Source organism: Botrytis byssoidea (assembly GCF_014898295.1).
Source record: "Botrytis byssoidea strain MUCL 94 chromosome Unknown BBYS_003, whole genome shotgun sequence".
In the NCBI taxonomy this organism is placed as follows: Eukaryota; Fungi; Ascomycota; class Leotiomycetes; order Helotiales; family Sclerotiniaceae; genus Botrytis; species Botrytis byssoidea.
In genome coordinates this window covers 1,698,642-1,716,645 of record NW_024065844.1, presented here as the reverse complement: position 1 = coordinate 1,716,645, position 18,004 = coordinate 1,698,642, and the positions used below count along the sequence as shown (strand labels likewise).

Sequence of the window (18,004 nt, the reverse complement as noted above, 5' to 3'; positions counted from 1 at the left end):
TGTTATCTTTCGTGGAACTGTGGAGAGATGAGAAGAGATGACATGGGAGAGCATGAAAGGGACGAGATGGTATGGTGTCAAATGAAGCGGTATGGTGAAAATAGGATATGAATATAAAACAATTTATGAGATTGGACGAAAAGGATAAAGGGGGGTGATGCATGTAAGTGAACAACGATATTGCTGGATATCGGTGTGTACATATGAAAAGAGTACATTAATCGAAAACCTGTCTATCATCACACAAAGCATATTACATATAACATCACATCACAATCACGATCACGATCACATAATCCCCATCAAGTATCTAGGTATTCAGATAAGATATCCATTCACTTCGCTATTCTCGCAAAAAGATATCTACTATCTCTCATCTGCAAATATGTACCCCAATTCATTTTATGTACTTCATCCCCCTTTCCTCTGCACTCCCAGAACTCGACCTTCCTATCAAAAGTCTTCCCGCCCCATCATTCACCGTAATCATGAAAATGCCTCCCTTCCCCTATCCTCAAATGCAGGTGCAAATGCAACGATATCCATGCCAACCCAGACTGCAATCCTAATTGCAAATCGCAAATCCCAATCCCAATTCCAATGGTACATAACCCAAAGTAAAATCCTTAACACCAAAAAAGCCTGTTTCTGCCTGTAGCAAGCAAACTACATGTAAGCCGCAATGTGCCTCCCAATGCCACGCCCACCATATCCGTTTGTTTCTAGTTTATTTCGTTTCGTGCGTATAATTTAAAAGAGAAGAGAGTAAAGAGTCAAAGAAGAGAAAAAAAGTAGAAAGAAAGAAAGCGTAATGTGAAAAAATACTCCTGCGCTGTGATGCAAAGCCTTGTGACCATGTTGATTGATGTTGAATATGTCGAGTTGAGTGGTTGGCAATCTGAAGCAAGATAAAATAGCAGCCAAATTCTGAAAAGAATTGGTTTTGTGGAAAAACCAATGTGCTGGTATCAAGATGTTGTATCAAAACTCCAGCAGCTATTTTTGATTTGAACCAAGAGCCCCTTGATGTCTTTTTGAAACCGATGATATCGAGGGAAACCAGTTCTGATATCACAAACATCCTTTAAAGCTCCCGGTAATCACTCGGTCTCGCCCTCCTCTGTCTTCCCACATGTCTATGAGGATTGACTGGTTTTCTGAAATATGCATTATCTTCTTCGTTTGGTAAAGGTTCCGCAAAAACAGTCTTTTGTTGGTTAGGAAATCCAGCTGCTGCACCATTTGGTACATTCATTCCTCTACCCATTCCATTCATCTGTGGCATATTTCCATTCATCATGGGATTCATATTTCCAAATGCGTTTGCGTTGTTGAACATAGGCATATTGTTCATACCCGGGAAATTCATTCCCATCATAGGATTCATGCCCATCATTGGATTCATACCTCCCATACCGAATTGGTTCATCATGTTCATGTTTGGCATGCCGTTGTTGAAACCATTTGCGTTCCCGTAGAATTGTTGTTGCATATTGTTCATGTTCGGAAACCCGTTCATACCATTCATGCCGTTCATTCCGTTCATCAAGTTTTGTTGTGGGTTCATGGCAGATTCTTTTTGACGCATAGCTTTTGGTCCTTTGGGAATTTTTGGATTCTCGAGTAGTTCATCTGCAGGTCGCTTTTTACCTTGAGGTCCTGACGGAGCGCCAGGAACACTAACAACTGGGGTAACTGATTTTCCTTGCTTGGGGCTATTTTTCAAGACCTTTGAGACTTCTGGTGACTTTGATTTAGGTGATTGCTTTGGTATTGGCGATTTCGCTTTTCCTGCGATTATTGAAGCTTTAGATTGGGGGGGCGTCTTGGTAGCCTCAGACTTCACGCTAGGACTTTTAGCTCTTTGGTCTTCTTTTTCTTTCTTAGCGGCTGCATCTTTCTCTGCCAAATAAGTCTTGATCTTTTCGGTCATCTCATCATCAGGCTTCAGATCATCAATCAATACTCCATCAGTCTGACATCCTGGGCATGTGAAATCGCTTTCGATAAGAGCATTAGTAATGCAGTCATTGCAATACGTCTTCTCACAACAGGGCGTCTTCATTGGATCTATGAATATTCTCATGTCGAGCGCGCATTCCAATCCTCTATCTCTCAAAACTTTATCTCCTAAAGCAGCAGCTTTCTGGGCAGCAGCAGATGACTTGGTCTTAGCCTGAAATTGTTCCCATGAAGCTTTATCAGGCTCAGCAACGACAAATTCTCCTTCAGCATTTACCATCACACCAGATGGGGTCTTTGTATCATCCACCGTACCATCATTGGTCAACTGAACTGGTTTCTCTACAGTCTTCAAAAAAGATCTTGGAATACCAGTTGTACGCTTAATCCGAGCCTTGTTATCGAAGTTTGGATCATCATTCGTAGGGCAGACCTGAATCCAATGTCCTTTCTCTCCACATCGATAACAGATATAACCAGTTGGTGGTTCATGATCTGGAACGTTTGGTGGGGGTTGACCTTTCTTACCACCTGGTCGGAAGACTGGGGTTTGACTACAAATTTGTTAGAATAGATTACTGGGTTGGAAAAGAATTATCAGCTTACTTGGCCATATCTTCTTGTTGTGCCGTCCATTGATCACTTTGGGCCTGGAACATAGCTTCCATTTTCTCCTCCTCAGTCATTGCACTATTCATTTGTGCCAACCCTTGTGTAGACGCAACGGCCTTTGCATTTGCCTGTTTCCCTTGTTCTTTTCGCGACGAATTCTTTTGTTTAATCGGCATTTGTCCCGACATGTATCTTGCAGCTCTACCTGCTCCCGGCTTGATAGAGGGGAGTCGACGAGCGATGATCGAAGTTGATCGTGGAATAACGGTAGTATCGTCATCATATTCTATAATGGTCAGCATCAGAATCAATATCTAGTTTGTCTTATAAAAAATGCTTACCTTCGTTGTCTGCTTCATTGTAAATTTGAAGATCGAAATCGGTTCCGTCACCTAATCCACTCTTGATAATGATATCACGCTTGAGTTCAAATACGGAGATACCAGTACCATCAAATTCAACTCTAGAGGGTTCCTTTTGGGATCTGAACTTGAAGAACACTGAGGACGTCATGACTGCTGTTGGTTAAGTTGATCAAAAGTTGGAGTTGTAAAGGAAGTTGTTGATCCTCGAGTTGAATAAATCGATTTCGTTCGCGTGTACAGAGAAACAAACTACTCTTCCAATGCACTCAATAAGATCAAGTAAACACTTGGGAATAAGTTAATATGATAGAATATGGAAGGGTAGAAGGGATATTTCGTGAATGCGACCGGTGCAATATCAAGATTCTTCTCTCCGTTCAAGAAAATGAAGTGAAATCAAGTATGATTGCGATCACTGGAGATAACTCTGGTGACACAGAAAAAGCTCTCTCAAAAGGAAATGATTGTACAAGATTGCAGATAATACTGCTATTGTGATGTTTCTTTCTTTCTTTGAAAACTGCCGCTTTCCTCCACAAGACCAAACACAATTTTGCACCACCAAGATGATCCACTCTTCTTTCTCTCTTCTTTGTATCAATTCTTTTTCTTTTCCCTCCAAATCAATTGTTTTCCTTTGCCTTAAGTTCTTTCCCGACCGTGTAAATATCTTTCCAATTGTACAAATTCTTTTGATGCGAAAACCTGATCGTAAAGACGTGAATTTGTGGTTGTGTTGATGTTGAAAAGAACGTTGATGAAGATGGAGATGTATTAGAAAGAAGAGACTCTCGGGGCGAAGTTGACAAACTCTTTAAACTCTTTGTTGTACTGTTAATAGTAAGCCTGAACGCTTAATTATCGGAAGGCACAGTAGTGTAAGACGCTAGTATGAATACGGCTTACTGCGGATCAAAATATCGCACTGATAGGACTTGTGGGCACGTGATCAAGATAAGTACCGCACGGCCCTCAACTTCACATCCTCGGTTTCGGCATTCACAATATGAATTGATGGAATGGGTAAGTGTGGATGAGAGAGAATGAATGATTCATTTCTCCTTGAGAGTTTTCAGCAGCTGTGAATGAACGATATCATATTATGGATGAGTTAAAAACGTTCATCACCATATGCATTTTTGAATAACAAGACCCTTCTTCCAAAGATATATTTGGCAATGAGATAGTAAATATAACCCAGAGATACACCACAGACAAAGTATTTCGTTTGATTAGTTATATCAACATTCTTTATTATTTGGCGTCGTCTTATTTAAATACATTCAAGATGCACATTTATTCAGCAGAGTTTAACATACCGCATTCTATCGGAGTATGTATCAAGATCATATAAATCAGCGTTTATTTCTGCCTCTGCTTCATTCAAGAGTTCCACTCAATGTTCCATGTCTACTGTCGATGAAGGCAGGTCCTTTATATAGATTACCTGGAAAGAGAATTCCAGGGGAAGTCAGCTCAAGCTCTGACACGTTGATGTTCATTGTTCCACGTTTGCTTTTCTTCCATGACGATAGTTCCTGAATACGGTTCTACGAGACTGACGAGAATGACGCTCCTCAACGGCTCTCTACCTTCCATGGTAAGAATTGATCATCGAGTCTCTTGAGAGATACTATTATTTCGTCAAGCCGGAAGCAAGGCTAGTCTTACAAAAGACCTACTTATCTACAAGCTGCAACTCCCCTTCTCTATAGAAGAGTAATCCAAAATATGGAGTAGGCTGCTTTTGCGGAATAGCAAACACCAACTTCTGCACAACATTTCATCCGAAGCAACACTATCTAACCAACTACACTTCCTGATAAGATCACAAAAAGCGATACCTATTCCTAGGTACTCCCCAGTCTCGCCAACTTCCGTCTACCACCACCCACCGCCGATGAAACCTCACCAATCTACGAACAAATTCATAGCTTTCACTTGAGATATTACCATCCTCACACCAAGAGAATGGTTGCAAAATCTCAGGATCAATCCTAACCAGCTCTCCCAGTCTCGCTAAGGACATATATCTCCTCATTCCTCTCAGCTATCATCTTTGGACCCGCATTCCATCCTTTCTACCAATTCTAATTCTGTTTGTTCCTCAATCTCATAGTATCAGACAAATGTTGTGATTTTGCTTAAAACACCATGTCTGTCATACGTCGGCTCTATATCTGAGTGCACAAAATATTTCCCGGATTTATATCACGACATGTCTCAAATTCACCACTATGTTCTGTCACGTCGAACTCCGAAATTGCGTGCCAAAATGCGCCTGTTGGAAAGGGGCTTTATTTTGCTATTTGAAATTTATTGACGTTAAACTTGGCTTCACTACTTCTTTCTTATCACCAGGAATAATCAAAAATATCAACGCTTCAACACTCCACAGACTCCCGTTCTTGATCCTTCCAGCGTCTTCTTTCGGAAAGAATAAAAATTACGATGTGGAACCAATACTGGACGACGGAATATGATCTCCAAAAATCTGGCAAATGATACTACTTCCAAGCTTCAAACTCATTTTCTGCATGGTTGGGGTCATGCTCTTATATACATCGCAACAGGAGCGAGTAACAACATCCATTGGTCAACGGCTGCTCTCCTCGCGTTGTACCCTTTGGCTACATTTCGTCTGGAGGCTATAAAACTAGACTTGTCAAAGAACCATTCGGTGCATTCCGAAGAATCATGACCTGAAGTATCAGGCGGAGAATGGGCGATTGTCTCCCAGAATTTTTCTCCTTGCCGCAGCCCTCCTATCGTGAGGATAGCCGAGTAAACTTCATTTGGCAACCTAGAATTATAATGAGTGCTTGGACCAGATGAATGGTGGAATAGGAAACTTACCTTGAGGTTGCGAGCTTTGTCTTCTCGTCTCGTCGGCCAAACAAAAACTCGGGCCCTTGGGCCAAGGATGCGTAGCATGAACGTCCCTTGTTACCTTACCGGTAAGTCTTGTAGCAAGAACCGTACCCCGAATCACTTTGCTTGATCATTCTGATACGAATAACCTGCTGCTCAGCGTCGTTATCATTGAACGTCCCCTGTTACCTTGCCCGTCGTAGACGTAAAGCAAGCCAGCAAGATCTGGAGTTGCAGCTAAAGCACTCGAACAGAACTCGAGCTTGTCAACAATTTCGGGGATGCTTGCCTTTTGAATGCGTTTTTCGGCTTCGCTAAGCTCTTCTTCCGCAGAAAAGGAAGGAAGTAGGTCCACGCTCAATGTGGGATGTTGTAGCAAGGGACGAGCGAAGTTTGGGTGATTTTGTGTCTCCGGGGATCAATGAAGAATATTCACAGATTGCTTGGGTGTCATAGATGAGACCGTGGGGGCGACAAGGTAGTATCGGGAGTCGATATTGTTGGAAATGTCATGCCAATATAGCGCGCGGAAAATTGACGGTTGCCTTTTCATAGAGGAAGCTTATGTGGTGTACCAGCCACACTGGTTCCAGTTCCCAATATGTTCGCTATCTAGCTATCTTGATGACAGCTTTTGGAGTAGGTAGCCCCGCCTCTTCATGTCCAGTGTGCTTCAATGCTGACTGGTTATCTCGCTCTCCATTCCCAAAAGTGGCCATGTAAAGCTCTATCACCTTCCCTCGGCGACTATTTCAGTGAACTCCAACTTACACAAATCTCGGTACGTCGAAATTCTTTCACTCCAATGTGAGAAGAATTGGCCGGATTTACCGGTCGATTCTCTCGGACAGTTCCTCCCCTAAGCTTAGATGTCCACGGACAGAATTTTGAGTAAGCCCTGACACTTTCTCATGAAAGTTGTGCAGATCTGATATAATCGCGCCTGCGACTGAAGTTGGGAAGGGAGATCAAGAATCGCGCCTCAGATGATTGGTGTTTGCGGATGCCTAATAAGGCAGAGCCGCGAGACTAGTTGCAATAATTGAACGAAGCAAGGACCCTGTCAGGGAAGTTTTCCTCCTGCCGCATCATCATATTTACCTTCGCCGAGGTTCTGGGATGGGAGAGGAGAGGATTCCCTTCCCAATTTCCAAAGCCAGGAAGACAAAGTCCCAAATCCCTTGCCTTCTTCTTTTTGCTTTGTTTTTGAGGAATACTGGAACGAGCGAAGAGACACTTCTCTTGAACTCTGTCGAAGTCCGGACAGATGATGTTGAGATCATCCCCAGACCGAGATCATGGTCTAAGATACTGACATTTCGTCCGAAGGCTCGGGATAATTGTCCCATCTCAAGACATGGATCTCGCCGTGTGTATTCGAGGCTGTTCTGATTATCATTAGTCAAAATCTACTAGCGTGAGATCTACCGCCAAATGCATTTACCTCAAAAGAAATGAGCACCCGCCGATATCTGCATAAAATATCCAGCACATTCCCTGGTTACTCCGAGGAGCATTCCTGTTCGAGCGTCATTTCAACCTTCAAGCTTAGCTTGATGGTATTGCTGCGTCCAAGAGCTCATCACTCTCCTTTCCCTGGTATTTGTCAGCTATATTAAAAAAGAAATCAGGCAAGATTAGTACATGAGAAATACACACCTCGCAGTATCACAACAATAAGCCACGCCGGAGCGGCTAGAGGGAACAAAATATATTGCTACACAAAGTAAAGGTACTACAACACAATAATAGATATGATCATAATCTCAAAACTCCGTCAATCTTTGTACCTTCTCCATCTTCAACCCCTCTATCCTTGCCTTCCCAATCCCATGCAGCCACCAACAAATGATGCAAGACCTCGCCCAATCTCAGACCAATTTGAAACCCCCTCAGATATCAAGCGCCCAAAACAGCACACAAAAAAAGATGATTTCGAAAAGTCCAGCAATCGGATGTCAAGTTGCTAAAAAATCCAATGCTCCATTTGTTGCTACTGGGCAGAGAGCGTCGCACCAAGAGCGGTTCTGCCAAACACCGCTCCAATGCCAGTCTTTCGTCTTGTTTCCTTGCCGCAAGTCGCCAGGAAGGCGGAAAACTATTGAAGCATTCAAATGTTCCTTCTGGACAATTGCGAAGATTTATATATCACATAGAATCAGCGATGAAGATAAGAAGGCTATTTATTGGCAAGAACTTACGATTTTGTACCTCCACCCAGTCTTTCTTTGACTTGTACTTCCTTTTCCTTCCCCCCTCCTGCGTGGTCATCGAGAGGTTGGTTGAGGGTTGCTGACGGGTTGACGCCAGTATTTCTCTGCCCATAGCTCCGGGCGCAGAGAAATAGGGCCGAGCAGTTGCTGAGTGAGGCATTCAAATGTTTCTTCTGGACAATCCAGCAATTGGATTTCAGGTTGCTAAAAGAAAATACAATGCTCCGTCTGATTGGTAGAGAGCGTCGTACTAGATGCGGCTCTGCCAAACGCCGCTCCATTGCTAGTCTTTCATCTTGTTTCCTGGCAGCAAGTCGCCAGGAAACCAGAAAACTGTTGAGGCATTCAAATGTTCCTTCTGGACAATCTTAGCAGTTTGGGAATTATCGTGAGATTTCCGAACCGGAAAGTAGACATGGTGAATCTTGGAGGATTCCAACAGTATCTGCTCTTCAAATTCCCCCTCAGAATTGTTCTTCCAATCCATGCACTCCTGTCTGTTGACAATACACGCACCAGCTCCAATACCCTCTATGGGACATCCATAAGGAACAGCTCCAAATTCCGTATTACCGACTACAATCGTCATAGGAACTAGCTTTGGATGGTGAAGGCCACACCACCAACACCCAAACCAATGAAGTTGGGCTCATGGATTGGTGCTGTCCATGAAAGGCGGAAACCGCGGCGCTTGGAATTCAGGGAGGTGGCGGCGATGTAGGCTGGGGACGTTTTGGGAGGATGATCGGTTTCGATTGTGGGTGGATCGATGGGGTGCGAGAGCCCATAATCAAGTGGGGGCGGTCTGGTCTCGCACCCGTTAGAGGGCATTCAAATGTTCCTTCTGGACCATTTGGTCAATGTCACCGGGCTGAAAATTGTCGTGAAATTCTTGCATTGGGACTCGTGACACCCAGAATCGAGGGGTCATGCTTGAATTTGCACACCCGGGAATATGGAAGCTTTCAAATGTTTTTTCTGGACAACTAGGGCAATGACTTGAAAATTGTCGTGAAACTCTTGTATAGGAAAGCAAATATTGCGAATTCTGGGGAATCTCTCCACCACACCAATGAAGTGGAATGGTGGTGGCTCTTCACCCCGAGAATTTGGATGCTTTCAAATGTTCCTTCTGGACAACTCGATCAACGGCTTGGAAGTTGCCTTGAAATACCTAGACTGGCAGGCGAATGTGGTGGATCTTTGAGGACCTCTCCACAGAACTTGAGAGCCCCAATAAAGTCGAGGGGTAGTACTCGGCTACGCACCCCAGCAGCTCGAAACAGAAGCAATGCTAATGGCTGGGTCTTGCTGATGTTCCTCCCAGAAAAGCAGGATAGTAGTGTTGCTTTTAGCCCCAGAAGAACCGGTTTAACAAATCTTAGCCGTGGACTGCTCCCTGACTTTATTGATAATTAGCCGGGAAGAGCTGAAACATGCGATTTGGTTGTGGGAGGAACGTAGATCTTGAAATTCTTCGGCATGATGTACAGGACCAATTATCATGAAAGAAAAAGTCGGTTGATGGGGAAAGCTGGTAGATCGTGACTGAGATCCCGCGTTATGAAACCAGGTATCGGAGTGGTGCTGATAGTTTTCATTAGCACGAGTTCGAAATCCAGGACATGAAATGATGATTTACCTCTCAACACCGTGTTAGTCCATTCGGATATCCCAGGACGAAACCTTATCACCACAGATACCACTGTCTACGTGCAAAGAGAATTAGCAACCATCCAATTAATAAAAGCGAGAAAGAAACTTACCGCTACCAAAAGAAACCCGTTCCAATTTCCCCACACGATAACTATCACTCAAATCATATGGAGACGCACGCTGAAGCGGCTACGGGAAACCTCATTTCATTTCCTATGACGGTTTATATACAATATCTGCAGCAGCAGTAATGCCAGATTTCCACCACGATTGTTTCATCCCCCAGGACGTGACGTCTATTCCTAGTAGAGATGTGAAAGGTCCGCGAACCTCTCTTAAAAAGTCGAAAGAAACCTCCCGTCTTCTCATTCTCTCTATAGGCTAGATTTGGCGATATAGCCTCTTCGTCACTTTTCTCCATTGTCATGCCGAGCTGTAAATATGTTAATACCAATCAGCAAGAGAGATGTGTGATGAAAATTCGAGGTCTTGGCACATACATTGTGTCGCCACGAGAAGGGTGCATCATCGAATGATCTTGATGTCGGAAGAATGGGTGGGACAGTACACTCTGAGAGTAGACCGGTCTTCCGAGAAAATCTAGAAGACTCTTTCAATGACCGAGACCAAGAGAGATTGCCACTGAAGTGGTCTCTCAATCAATAAAGGACGGTAGAGGAAGTTTAAAGTGATGGATCCGACTACCATTTCGTGAGCATATATCCGTATAAAAAAGACCATGATAATGAACTTGGAACTGGAAACTTACAGATGAGCTGTGAGTATCGAGAGACAGACAATGCTGTGCAGAAAATTCAATGCAGTTCTGAGATATTCTAAAACTGTTACATCGTCGTCAACGGAATCCGTTTATCCATCGATTGCTTCGAGGAGACTATTCATATTTCCGATCTCTTTGATTTCCTCTTCATCGAAATGGTGTTCTATTCCATCCTATCCAAAATCAGCTTCACACACCAGACACAAAAGAAAGAGAGAAGAAACTTACTAATCACTTGGTCGAAGGAAGACAACCATATGTCAATGTCAGGATTCACCCGACCACCCTTCTTGGTGCCATGGTACTTGGATGGGTTGAGCTGGAACATTGGTTTATAGATGCCAACCCAACCCATCCATAGCAGAAACAGCACCCTTACAGGCCTTCAAAAGTCTTGGACGCGTGGTCCAAGTACTCTGTACTGGTCATTATCAGGCAAGTAGCCGATATGCCCTGGTGAGTAGACAGGCGTGGAGGTTGTGACGAAGTCTTGGGAGTGACCCCTGTATGAAGTGGTCAAGGATTGCCCAGGTGAGGATGGCAAGTATGTGTCTGATGAATTGTTAGTGGTTTGTAACGCAAGAAATTGAGTAAAAACAAAACTTACATTCTCCGAATCTTGTTGTGAATACTACCACCAGCACCACGCACACAGATTTAGCATTATCCCTTACGATCACAACTATTGAAGAGTTCGATCGTTGACCTTGAGGCGATGGACATGCAATGCATTTCACAATTCACATACCAGGAACAAGGATCAGTTCCCCGATCACGGCAATCAGTGAGAAACCTAAAAGTAAGATTTGTTACCATTGTATTAAACAAATTACTAAACTTTTCAACCTATCCATTCCGATATTATCACTCGCGCCGAGAATTGTCTCTTAGACGTGTTGTTCAGTATTGTTCAATGCCCAATCCCTGTCAAAAGATTAGTAAAGTGCATACAATTCGCACCAAGATTTGAATACATACCATGAAGAAGCTCTCACCTAACTCTCCTTCAATAATTTACCCCGGCGTTACCACCTGTGTATCAGAGCCAGCGATGAGCCGCACCGGGGCGAGTATGACAGTGATCGGTGGTACATTTCGTCTGATCGGAAAGCGATTGAAGCCGTCGATCAATGTTGTCTTGTTTCTAACGACATAAGTAAGAGTCAGCGTGCTCCAATGAAAAAAAGTTATCAGCACGGGGGACACCCACGCTTCCTCTAGCCAAAGCATGGAGTGCCGAGTTCATATCGGCTCCTCTCATCGATCGCGCCATCCAATCCGCCAAGCCCTTTGCCGACCGAGAAAGCCGGAGGAGCTCCGCGGTTATGTATGCCGCACTGGCTGTACCCCGTTCGCAATACTGAATTTATGTTAGTAATGAGAGACAATTGTCGGAATCAGTTATGTACCGCTGAATCCTCAACGTAGTAATATCTCTCGTTGTAGGTTCTCGGTCACTCGGAGTGCTTGTGCCAAAACTCAAATTTCTTTGATGGTGAAATGGTGTTAGAAAAAGCTTGCAGGCAATGGAAGGCTGTAGACACGAGCTTGTATTTAACTTACAACTCTACCTGTGTAAAGGCCACATCATGATGGTCCCTATTGTTTGAGTTAGTAAATCTCAGAGATAGAAAGAGGTAGTTTTTACTTACTTCTTCTCTTGACGCTATGGTATCGTCAGCAACAACCGCGACGAGCTTGTCACCAAGCGACGTAAGTCAGAGACCACAGGAATCATTCAAGAAAAAGCGAAAGCCAGAGTAAAATCTGCGTTCTCGATCTTTGCAGATTTGGTGTTCAGAAGTCCAGGCGTTGAGGGATTGATCTAGCAGCAACTTCGAAGTTAGCCAAGCAAGCTTATAGATACTTGATTAATGCCTCACCTGTATCAAGACTCTCACAACACTTCTCCGATCTTGCTGATCAAGTGATCAGCTCGAGGTGACTGGGTAAGAAGTTTGTTTCTATTTAATCAGCGTCAGTTTCGTACCATCAAGATCAATTAAAGAGTACTGCGAAGAGATACAAGTGCGACCTATTAATGCAGTGAAAGTAAATTGATCTGGCTGTAGCGCAGACTCAGGTCTCAAAGTTGAGAGTTAGAGTTGATGGCGACTGCGACTCAAGGTCCAAAAGATAGTTGAAAGGGACGTAGAAGAAGGGAAACAGAACTTACAATCCTTCAAGAAGAATCATCTATTGATTCAATTCACAAGTTGAAAAACAATATCATTGTGTTATGGGCAACCAGAAACTATGGCAACTTGTTGAAAGATCGTTGTGTTAAAGTCAAAGAAGTTGAAGTTGTAGAAACAAACCCAAGGAAAGAATAACAAGACAAAGCTAAACAAGAAGCACTACCCAGTACCCCATTTCCCAAAATTAAATTTGTGGGAGCTAATCCCACTTAGGACGCCGAGACACTAAGATGCTCGAGGGTGTGGTTTGTAGGTTTTGGTTTGCTGTTTTGGTTTGCTTAGTCGTTCGAGTGGTGGGAGCACTTCACTTGAATAGCTGATGGGGGTTTGGGATGAATGTCTTTTACTACCTAAGTATCTAGTACGTGATATGGCTTTCAGGGACATCTATTGAACTTGTGGGAACTTTTAGTATAGTTATGTTCGTTTGATGGAACTTAAGAAGGAAGTCTTTGAATATTTCATGTTAGAGAGGGTTTTTGCATAGGTAAATGCAGGACATCTACCTAAGTTGAGGATTGAACAATGGGATGAATGTCTGCTTGCTAGATATTCTTATATTGAATATTCTTGCCCTACCGCTATTCCACGAACTAATTTTCTTAGCAGAATATAAATGCTAAATGTGTGTACCTATATGACATCATCAATCAAATTTCCCAAAGTAAAACACATCTAGTACATGATGAATTTTCAATCAGCCATTCATGGATACTCTTGCTCACCCCTATATCAACTGTATACCTACCCACACCACTTACCTAGCCCTCCTCTACCCCTAAGTACCCCAGACTCCTCTTCAAACCTTCCAAACTCAAATTCAATCACACCTGAAATTATCACAACACCTAATCAGGAAATCAACTTAAAACACCTGCGTACCTAGTATCCAATATCCATCCATCTAATTTCCCTCGACTAAACCATAATCTTCTCAATATTCCATCACACATATAGATAGATATCTAACCTCAATTCTCCAAAACACCATATATATACATCCAAATCATTGTATATCTCTAACTCTCAATACACAAAACACAGATATATTCTTTACCCATAAACCCCATACATCCACCTTCTCACCTACCCATAATCCCTCATCCGAAAACATACTAACCGCAACTATCATTCCAGCAATTTACATACATCTTCTCATCCCATCCCATTCCATCCCATTCCATCCCATCCCTCCTCCAACTCCAACTCCAGCTCCAACTCCAACTCCAACTCCAACTCCAACTCCAACATCAAAAACCCATTTACCTACCTTAACTACCCCCCCCTAACATCCTCCCCATACCATCACAGCAAAACTCTTCCCATCTTTCCCATCTTTCCCATCTACAATATATCCGCTGTTTCCCACTATATCCCGCCATTTCTCACCTTTTTCTTTTTCTAAACTAAATCACTACATCCTGATTTATTTCTTTTCTCTTTTCTCTTTTCTCTTTTCTCTTTCCTTACAAAATTCAAGGTTCTATGACTGAATAGCTTAGCTATATGACCGAGTAGCTATCCGGTACCTACCTAGCATGTATTTGATTATTCATAGGGTTGTAAGTTATTGAAATGGGGGTGGTGTGGTTAGTTTTGAGGGGTTTGATATGTGTGTGTGGATATGGATATATATATATGTATATGTGTATATGTATGTGTATATGTGTATATGTATGTGTATTCAATTATATATCTTTCTCTATCTCTCTCTCCATATTATATAACATTGTACAATATAATATATTAAACACCATAGTTATCAAGATCTTATAAATCTCAAATCTCAAATCTCAAATCTCAAATCTCAAATCTCAAATCTCAAATCTCAAATCTCAAATCTTAAAGCGAGAAAATACAATATCAATTATCATATCAATCACTATATTACATATCTAAATAGATAACAAATCGAAAGATTAATTAAGCAGATTTTAAGTACCTAGATAGAAAGGGATATATATAATGTTAATATGCATATAGAGATATATACATAGAATAAACAAGCAAGTAAATATCTCCCCATATAAGAGAAGCTATATGCTGTGCTATACGATATTATATCATATCATACATATATACCACACTATACAATACCATATCCCCATCCCAATCCAAATCTTCAATAAACTCCTACCCGTCCCACTCATCCCATCCCATTCATCCCACCAACCCTCAAATTACAGGTAGGTAGGTAGGTAGGTAGGTTAACGAAGTACCTACTAGGTACATAATTCCAAACCCACAGGAGAGAGAGGAAAAAGCGAGGAAACCCTCAAGAGACACATCAATACACATTAGACCAAATGAGATCAAGCAGCCAGAAATTTTGCGTCACAATGCCTTCCGCCATCCATCCATCCGTCTTTCTTTCCGTCATAAATCGTAGAGTAGTCATAAACCCCTTCACATCACATCTCATCTCATCGCATCGCATCTCATACCAACTCCTTCCATTTCCATAATCATTCCAATTATATATTACCACCACCACCACCACCTGCTCTTTCCGTAGTCCCCATCCCCTACAATCCCCCCACCCCACTATCCTTACTCGCCAACCTCTCCCTCTCCACCTCCTTCCTCCTCCGATCAATCCTCCTAATTCTTCTTTTCTGCGCTACCTCAGCATCCCAAATTCCCGCAAAAAGTTCCTCACATTCATCTTCATTTTCCGAATCAAAATTCACCCATCCCTTCGCTTCCTCCTCTTCTTTCGTTTCCACATTCCACGTATGTAATTCTCCATCTTTTCTCGCACCTTCAAATTTGCCAGGATTTCCCATCCCCACCCCCATAAATCCCGAACTATTATCATCCTCCCTCCGAAAATCAAGCGAATGAGTCCGCACATCCTCATCCTCAAACGTCTCCACAACACCCACCCTCTTCGTTTCCAAAATAAACTTTCCAATTTTATATCTCTGGCCCGCCTCCCGCGCATCCACATATTTCCACCCTAATAGCGTATTACACACCGCGCAGTTTACATCTGCGACAACATGATGACCTGTTAACAATTCTCGATTTGAAGGACGACCGACGCGGACGTTGGAGATATTTCTAGAGCGATCGTGAGCGGTGGGTGGAAAGGGGGGGATTTGAGGAACCGGGGAAGAGGGAGGCGGAGCAACGAGATAGGCGCGGCCGTGGCGACCGGTAAAGCCTTTGGAGATGATTTGCGAGGAGTAGGAGATGTGGGTGGAGCAGGTGAGACAGCGAATTGTAGAGGGAAAGGGACGGGAAAGATGAGGTTGAGGGAGAAATTTAGTGCGAGGAGGAGAGGTGGGAGCGTAGGTTACATCATGACTCTCGTTCTCATTCTCAATATCACTCCAACTCTCACTCTTGTGGGTGGAAGTAGTTGGAACGCGCGAGAGAAAACTCCCCGATGTAGGTGATGCGAGTGGAGTTTCATTACAGCTACTCGTAGACGAATAGCTTAATCCTGGAACCAAAGGGTTTGCGCTTGTACTTGTATTGAGCGATGCGGTTTTTGTGCTAGGAGGAGAGGATGTGCGACGACGAAAGGGGAATGAGAAGGAGGGGAGAAGATAGGTTGGGAACGTGAGGCGTTCGTTGGACATTTTTGGGACGAGGTTTCTTTTGATCTACTCGCAGATAGCTACTTCTCCTGCTTGCTAGCTAGCTAATAATATGGAAGATTTGTGTTGTCATAAAAGGTGTATCGTGGTTAGAAGGATTATTGGATATTGTCTGAACGTCAAGATTAGAAAGCTGCGATGAAATGACATGATGGTGAATAGGGGAAAAATCGGGATTCAAGTAAGAACTAAGTAAATAAGGGTAAAACATCACACACACAAAGAGTCGCGTGGGAAAGTCTCAAAGGTCTTACAGGATAAGACTGTTTGCGCGACGGAAAGGGATGGCATGATCACTCACTTTTATAGATGAGACAATGCTATCATTGGCATTTGTATGTGTGTGTGTAGATGAGTTTCGCATGTGAAATTGAGGAATTCTGTGAGCTTCATGTGAAGAGATCGAAGAATATGAGGTAGATGGAATAGATATGAAGATATCTAGGTAGAGAGTCCAAAGAATTGAGGGATAAAAATGAGGTATTTACATGTATATAATGACATACCTAGTAGCTTCTTCTTCTCACCACTCAAATGATTGATGAGAGATATTATAAGCAAAACTACCTAGATCAATCTGATGTCGTAGGACAAGAACAGATGATAGGATAGCGTGGTAAGTGACATATGCATGTGAAATACCTAGGATAGCGAATTGAATACCGATATATATATGTATATGTATATGGGCAGACTTACTTAATCTTGGATTGAAGAATTGAGGATACATTTGTAGAGATGTACGACCGAGACCAGACGACTTACATAAATCATGTGTTATTTCCCACTTTTCACTTACCACTTTTCACTTACCACTTTTCACTTACCCCTTCCCACTTTACTATTCAAGTTGTGCAGAGATGTGTTGTCGCTCGCATTCAATTGTACAATGTACAGACAGAGTATTATCGTGGGTTGTGTGATTGTGCCTCCGCTTTGCAGATAGATGGAGCTGGTGAGAGTACTAAGTAACAAGGGAGCTGGGTATCTCGGAGCCAAGGGAGGTAGTGGTACGTAGTGGTAGGTAGTAGAGAGAAGGTAATTATAGATAATATACGATAGATAATCTACCATCACTTATTACTAGGTACCTAGGTTGGCTTATCGATAAGTGATTGTAAGGATGTACCGTACGGATGGATTATCAGTACCGCTCGTCAGATGATTTCTGGTAAATGATGGTTGATGGTTGATGTTCATGAGATTAGAGATTCAAGATACAAGATACAAGATACGAGATATAAAGATTGAAGATCTTTTTCATTCTCGTCAAAACTCCATTCATTTATCCTTTCAAAAAAAAAGAAAGGGACCATTATTATACACAGGGATTGAATGACTAGGTACTTGCATATTCGTTCTATCCTTTTAATCATGTTTTGCATAATCTACTAGAATACATATAGACACGCAGGGAACCGGAAGTAGGAAGCAGGAAGCAGGAAATGTTTGTTGTTCATCTCAAACTTGGTGATTCAGGTGTACCTTTATCCTAATGCGATGTGAATAGTATATATGTACCGCGGTTAATGAGAATTGGGAGAATAAGCTGCTTCATTTTCGGATCAACGTAATACTCTGTGAATTAAAGTAGGATCTTGCCATTTGAATTTGACTTTGACTTTGACTTTGACTTTGAATTTGACTCTTAACTTTTGACTCTTGACCTTGAGCTTTGAACTCTTCGTTCTTACTTCTGAACGCTTGATGCTTGGGCTTGGTATCGATATATCAACAAGTG

At 42.5% G+C, this 18,004-nt stretch overlaps 8 protein-coding genes across 8 annotated transcripts; all 8 read right to left on the bottom strand.

Moving 5' to 3' along the window:
* Positions 1-1,084: 1,084 nt before the first annotated feature.
* On the bottom strand, positions 1,085-3,087 carry EAE97_001950 (uncharacterized protein; the record flags this gene model as incomplete). Its single annotated transcript, XM_038872461.1, has 3 exons — positions 1,085-2,516; positions 2,569-2,860; positions 2,916-3,087. 3 exons carry the CDS (start codon positions 3,085-3,087, stop codon positions 1,085-1,087), a joined length of 1,896 nt encoding a protein of 631 aa, XP_038737019.1.
* Positions 3,088-5,486: 2,399 nt separating this feature from the next.
* EAE97_001949 (uncharacterized protein) lies at positions 5,487-5,944 on the bottom strand (the record flags this gene model as incomplete). Its single annotated transcript, XM_038872460.1, has 3 exons — positions 5,487-5,742; positions 5,796-5,850; positions 5,917-5,944. The coding sequence occupies 3 exons, from the start codon at positions 5,942-5,944 to the stop codon at positions 5,487-5,489; spliced, it is 339 nt and encodes a 112-aa protein (XP_038737018.1).
* Positions 5,945-7,768: 1,824 nt separating this feature from the next.
* EAE97_001948 (uncharacterized protein) lies at positions 7,769-8,183 on the bottom strand (the record flags this gene model as incomplete). The annotated part of the gene is made up of 2 exons (XM_038872459.1): positions 7,769-7,908; positions 8,012-8,183. 2 exons carry the CDS (start codon positions 8,181-8,183, stop codon positions 7,769-7,771), a joined length of 312 nt encoding a protein of 103 aa, XP_038737017.1.
* A 123-nt stretch (positions 8,184-8,306) lies between these two features.
* EAE97_001947 (uncharacterized protein) lies at positions 8,307-8,612 on the bottom strand (the record flags this gene model as incomplete). The annotated part of the gene is made up of 1 exon (XM_038872458.1): positions 8,307-8,612. The coding sequence occupies one exon, from the start codon at positions 8,610-8,612 to the stop codon at positions 8,307-8,309; it is 306 nt and encodes a 101-aa protein (XP_038737016.1).
* A 5-nt stretch (positions 8,613-8,617) lies between these two features.
* EAE97_001946 (uncharacterized protein) lies at positions 8,618-8,854 on the bottom strand (the record flags this gene model as incomplete). Its single annotated transcript, XM_038872457.1, has 1 exon — positions 8,618-8,854. One exon carries the CDS (start codon positions 8,852-8,854, stop codon positions 8,618-8,620), a length of 237 nt encoding a protein of 78 aa, XP_038737015.1.
* A 987-nt stretch (positions 8,855-9,841) lies between these two features.
* EAE97_001945 (uncharacterized protein) lies at positions 9,842-11,192 on the bottom strand (the record flags this gene model as incomplete). The annotated part of the gene is made up of 5 exons (XM_038872456.1): positions 9,842-10,112; positions 10,180-10,380; positions 10,449-10,633; positions 10,689-11,012; positions 11,135-11,192. The coding sequence occupies 2 exons, from the start codon at positions 11,190-11,192 to the stop codon at positions 10,846-10,848; spliced, it is 225 nt and encodes a 74-aa protein (XP_038737014.1). The 3' UTR covers positions 9,842-10,112; positions 10,180-10,380; positions 10,449-10,633; positions 10,689-10,845.
* A 155-nt stretch (positions 11,193-11,347) lies between these two features.
* Positions 11,348-13,772, bottom strand: EAE97_001944 (uncharacterized protein; the record flags this gene model as incomplete). The annotated part of the gene is made up of 6 exons (XM_038872455.1): positions 11,348-11,384; positions 11,479-11,597; positions 11,671-11,820; positions 12,032-12,059; positions 12,113-12,126; positions 13,749-13,772. The coding sequence occupies 6 exons, from the start codon at positions 13,770-13,772 to the stop codon at positions 11,348-11,350; spliced, it is 372 nt and encodes a 123-aa protein (XP_038737013.1).
* Positions 13,773-15,183: 1,411 nt separating this feature from the next.
* EAE97_001943 (uncharacterized protein) lies at positions 15,184-16,245 on the bottom strand (the record flags this gene model as incomplete). Its single annotated transcript, XM_038872454.1, has 1 exon — positions 15,184-16,245. The coding sequence occupies one exon, from the start codon at positions 16,243-16,245 to the stop codon at positions 15,184-15,186; it is 1,062 nt and encodes a 353-aa protein (XP_038737012.1).
* Positions 16,246-18,004: the final 1,759 nt, after the last annotated feature.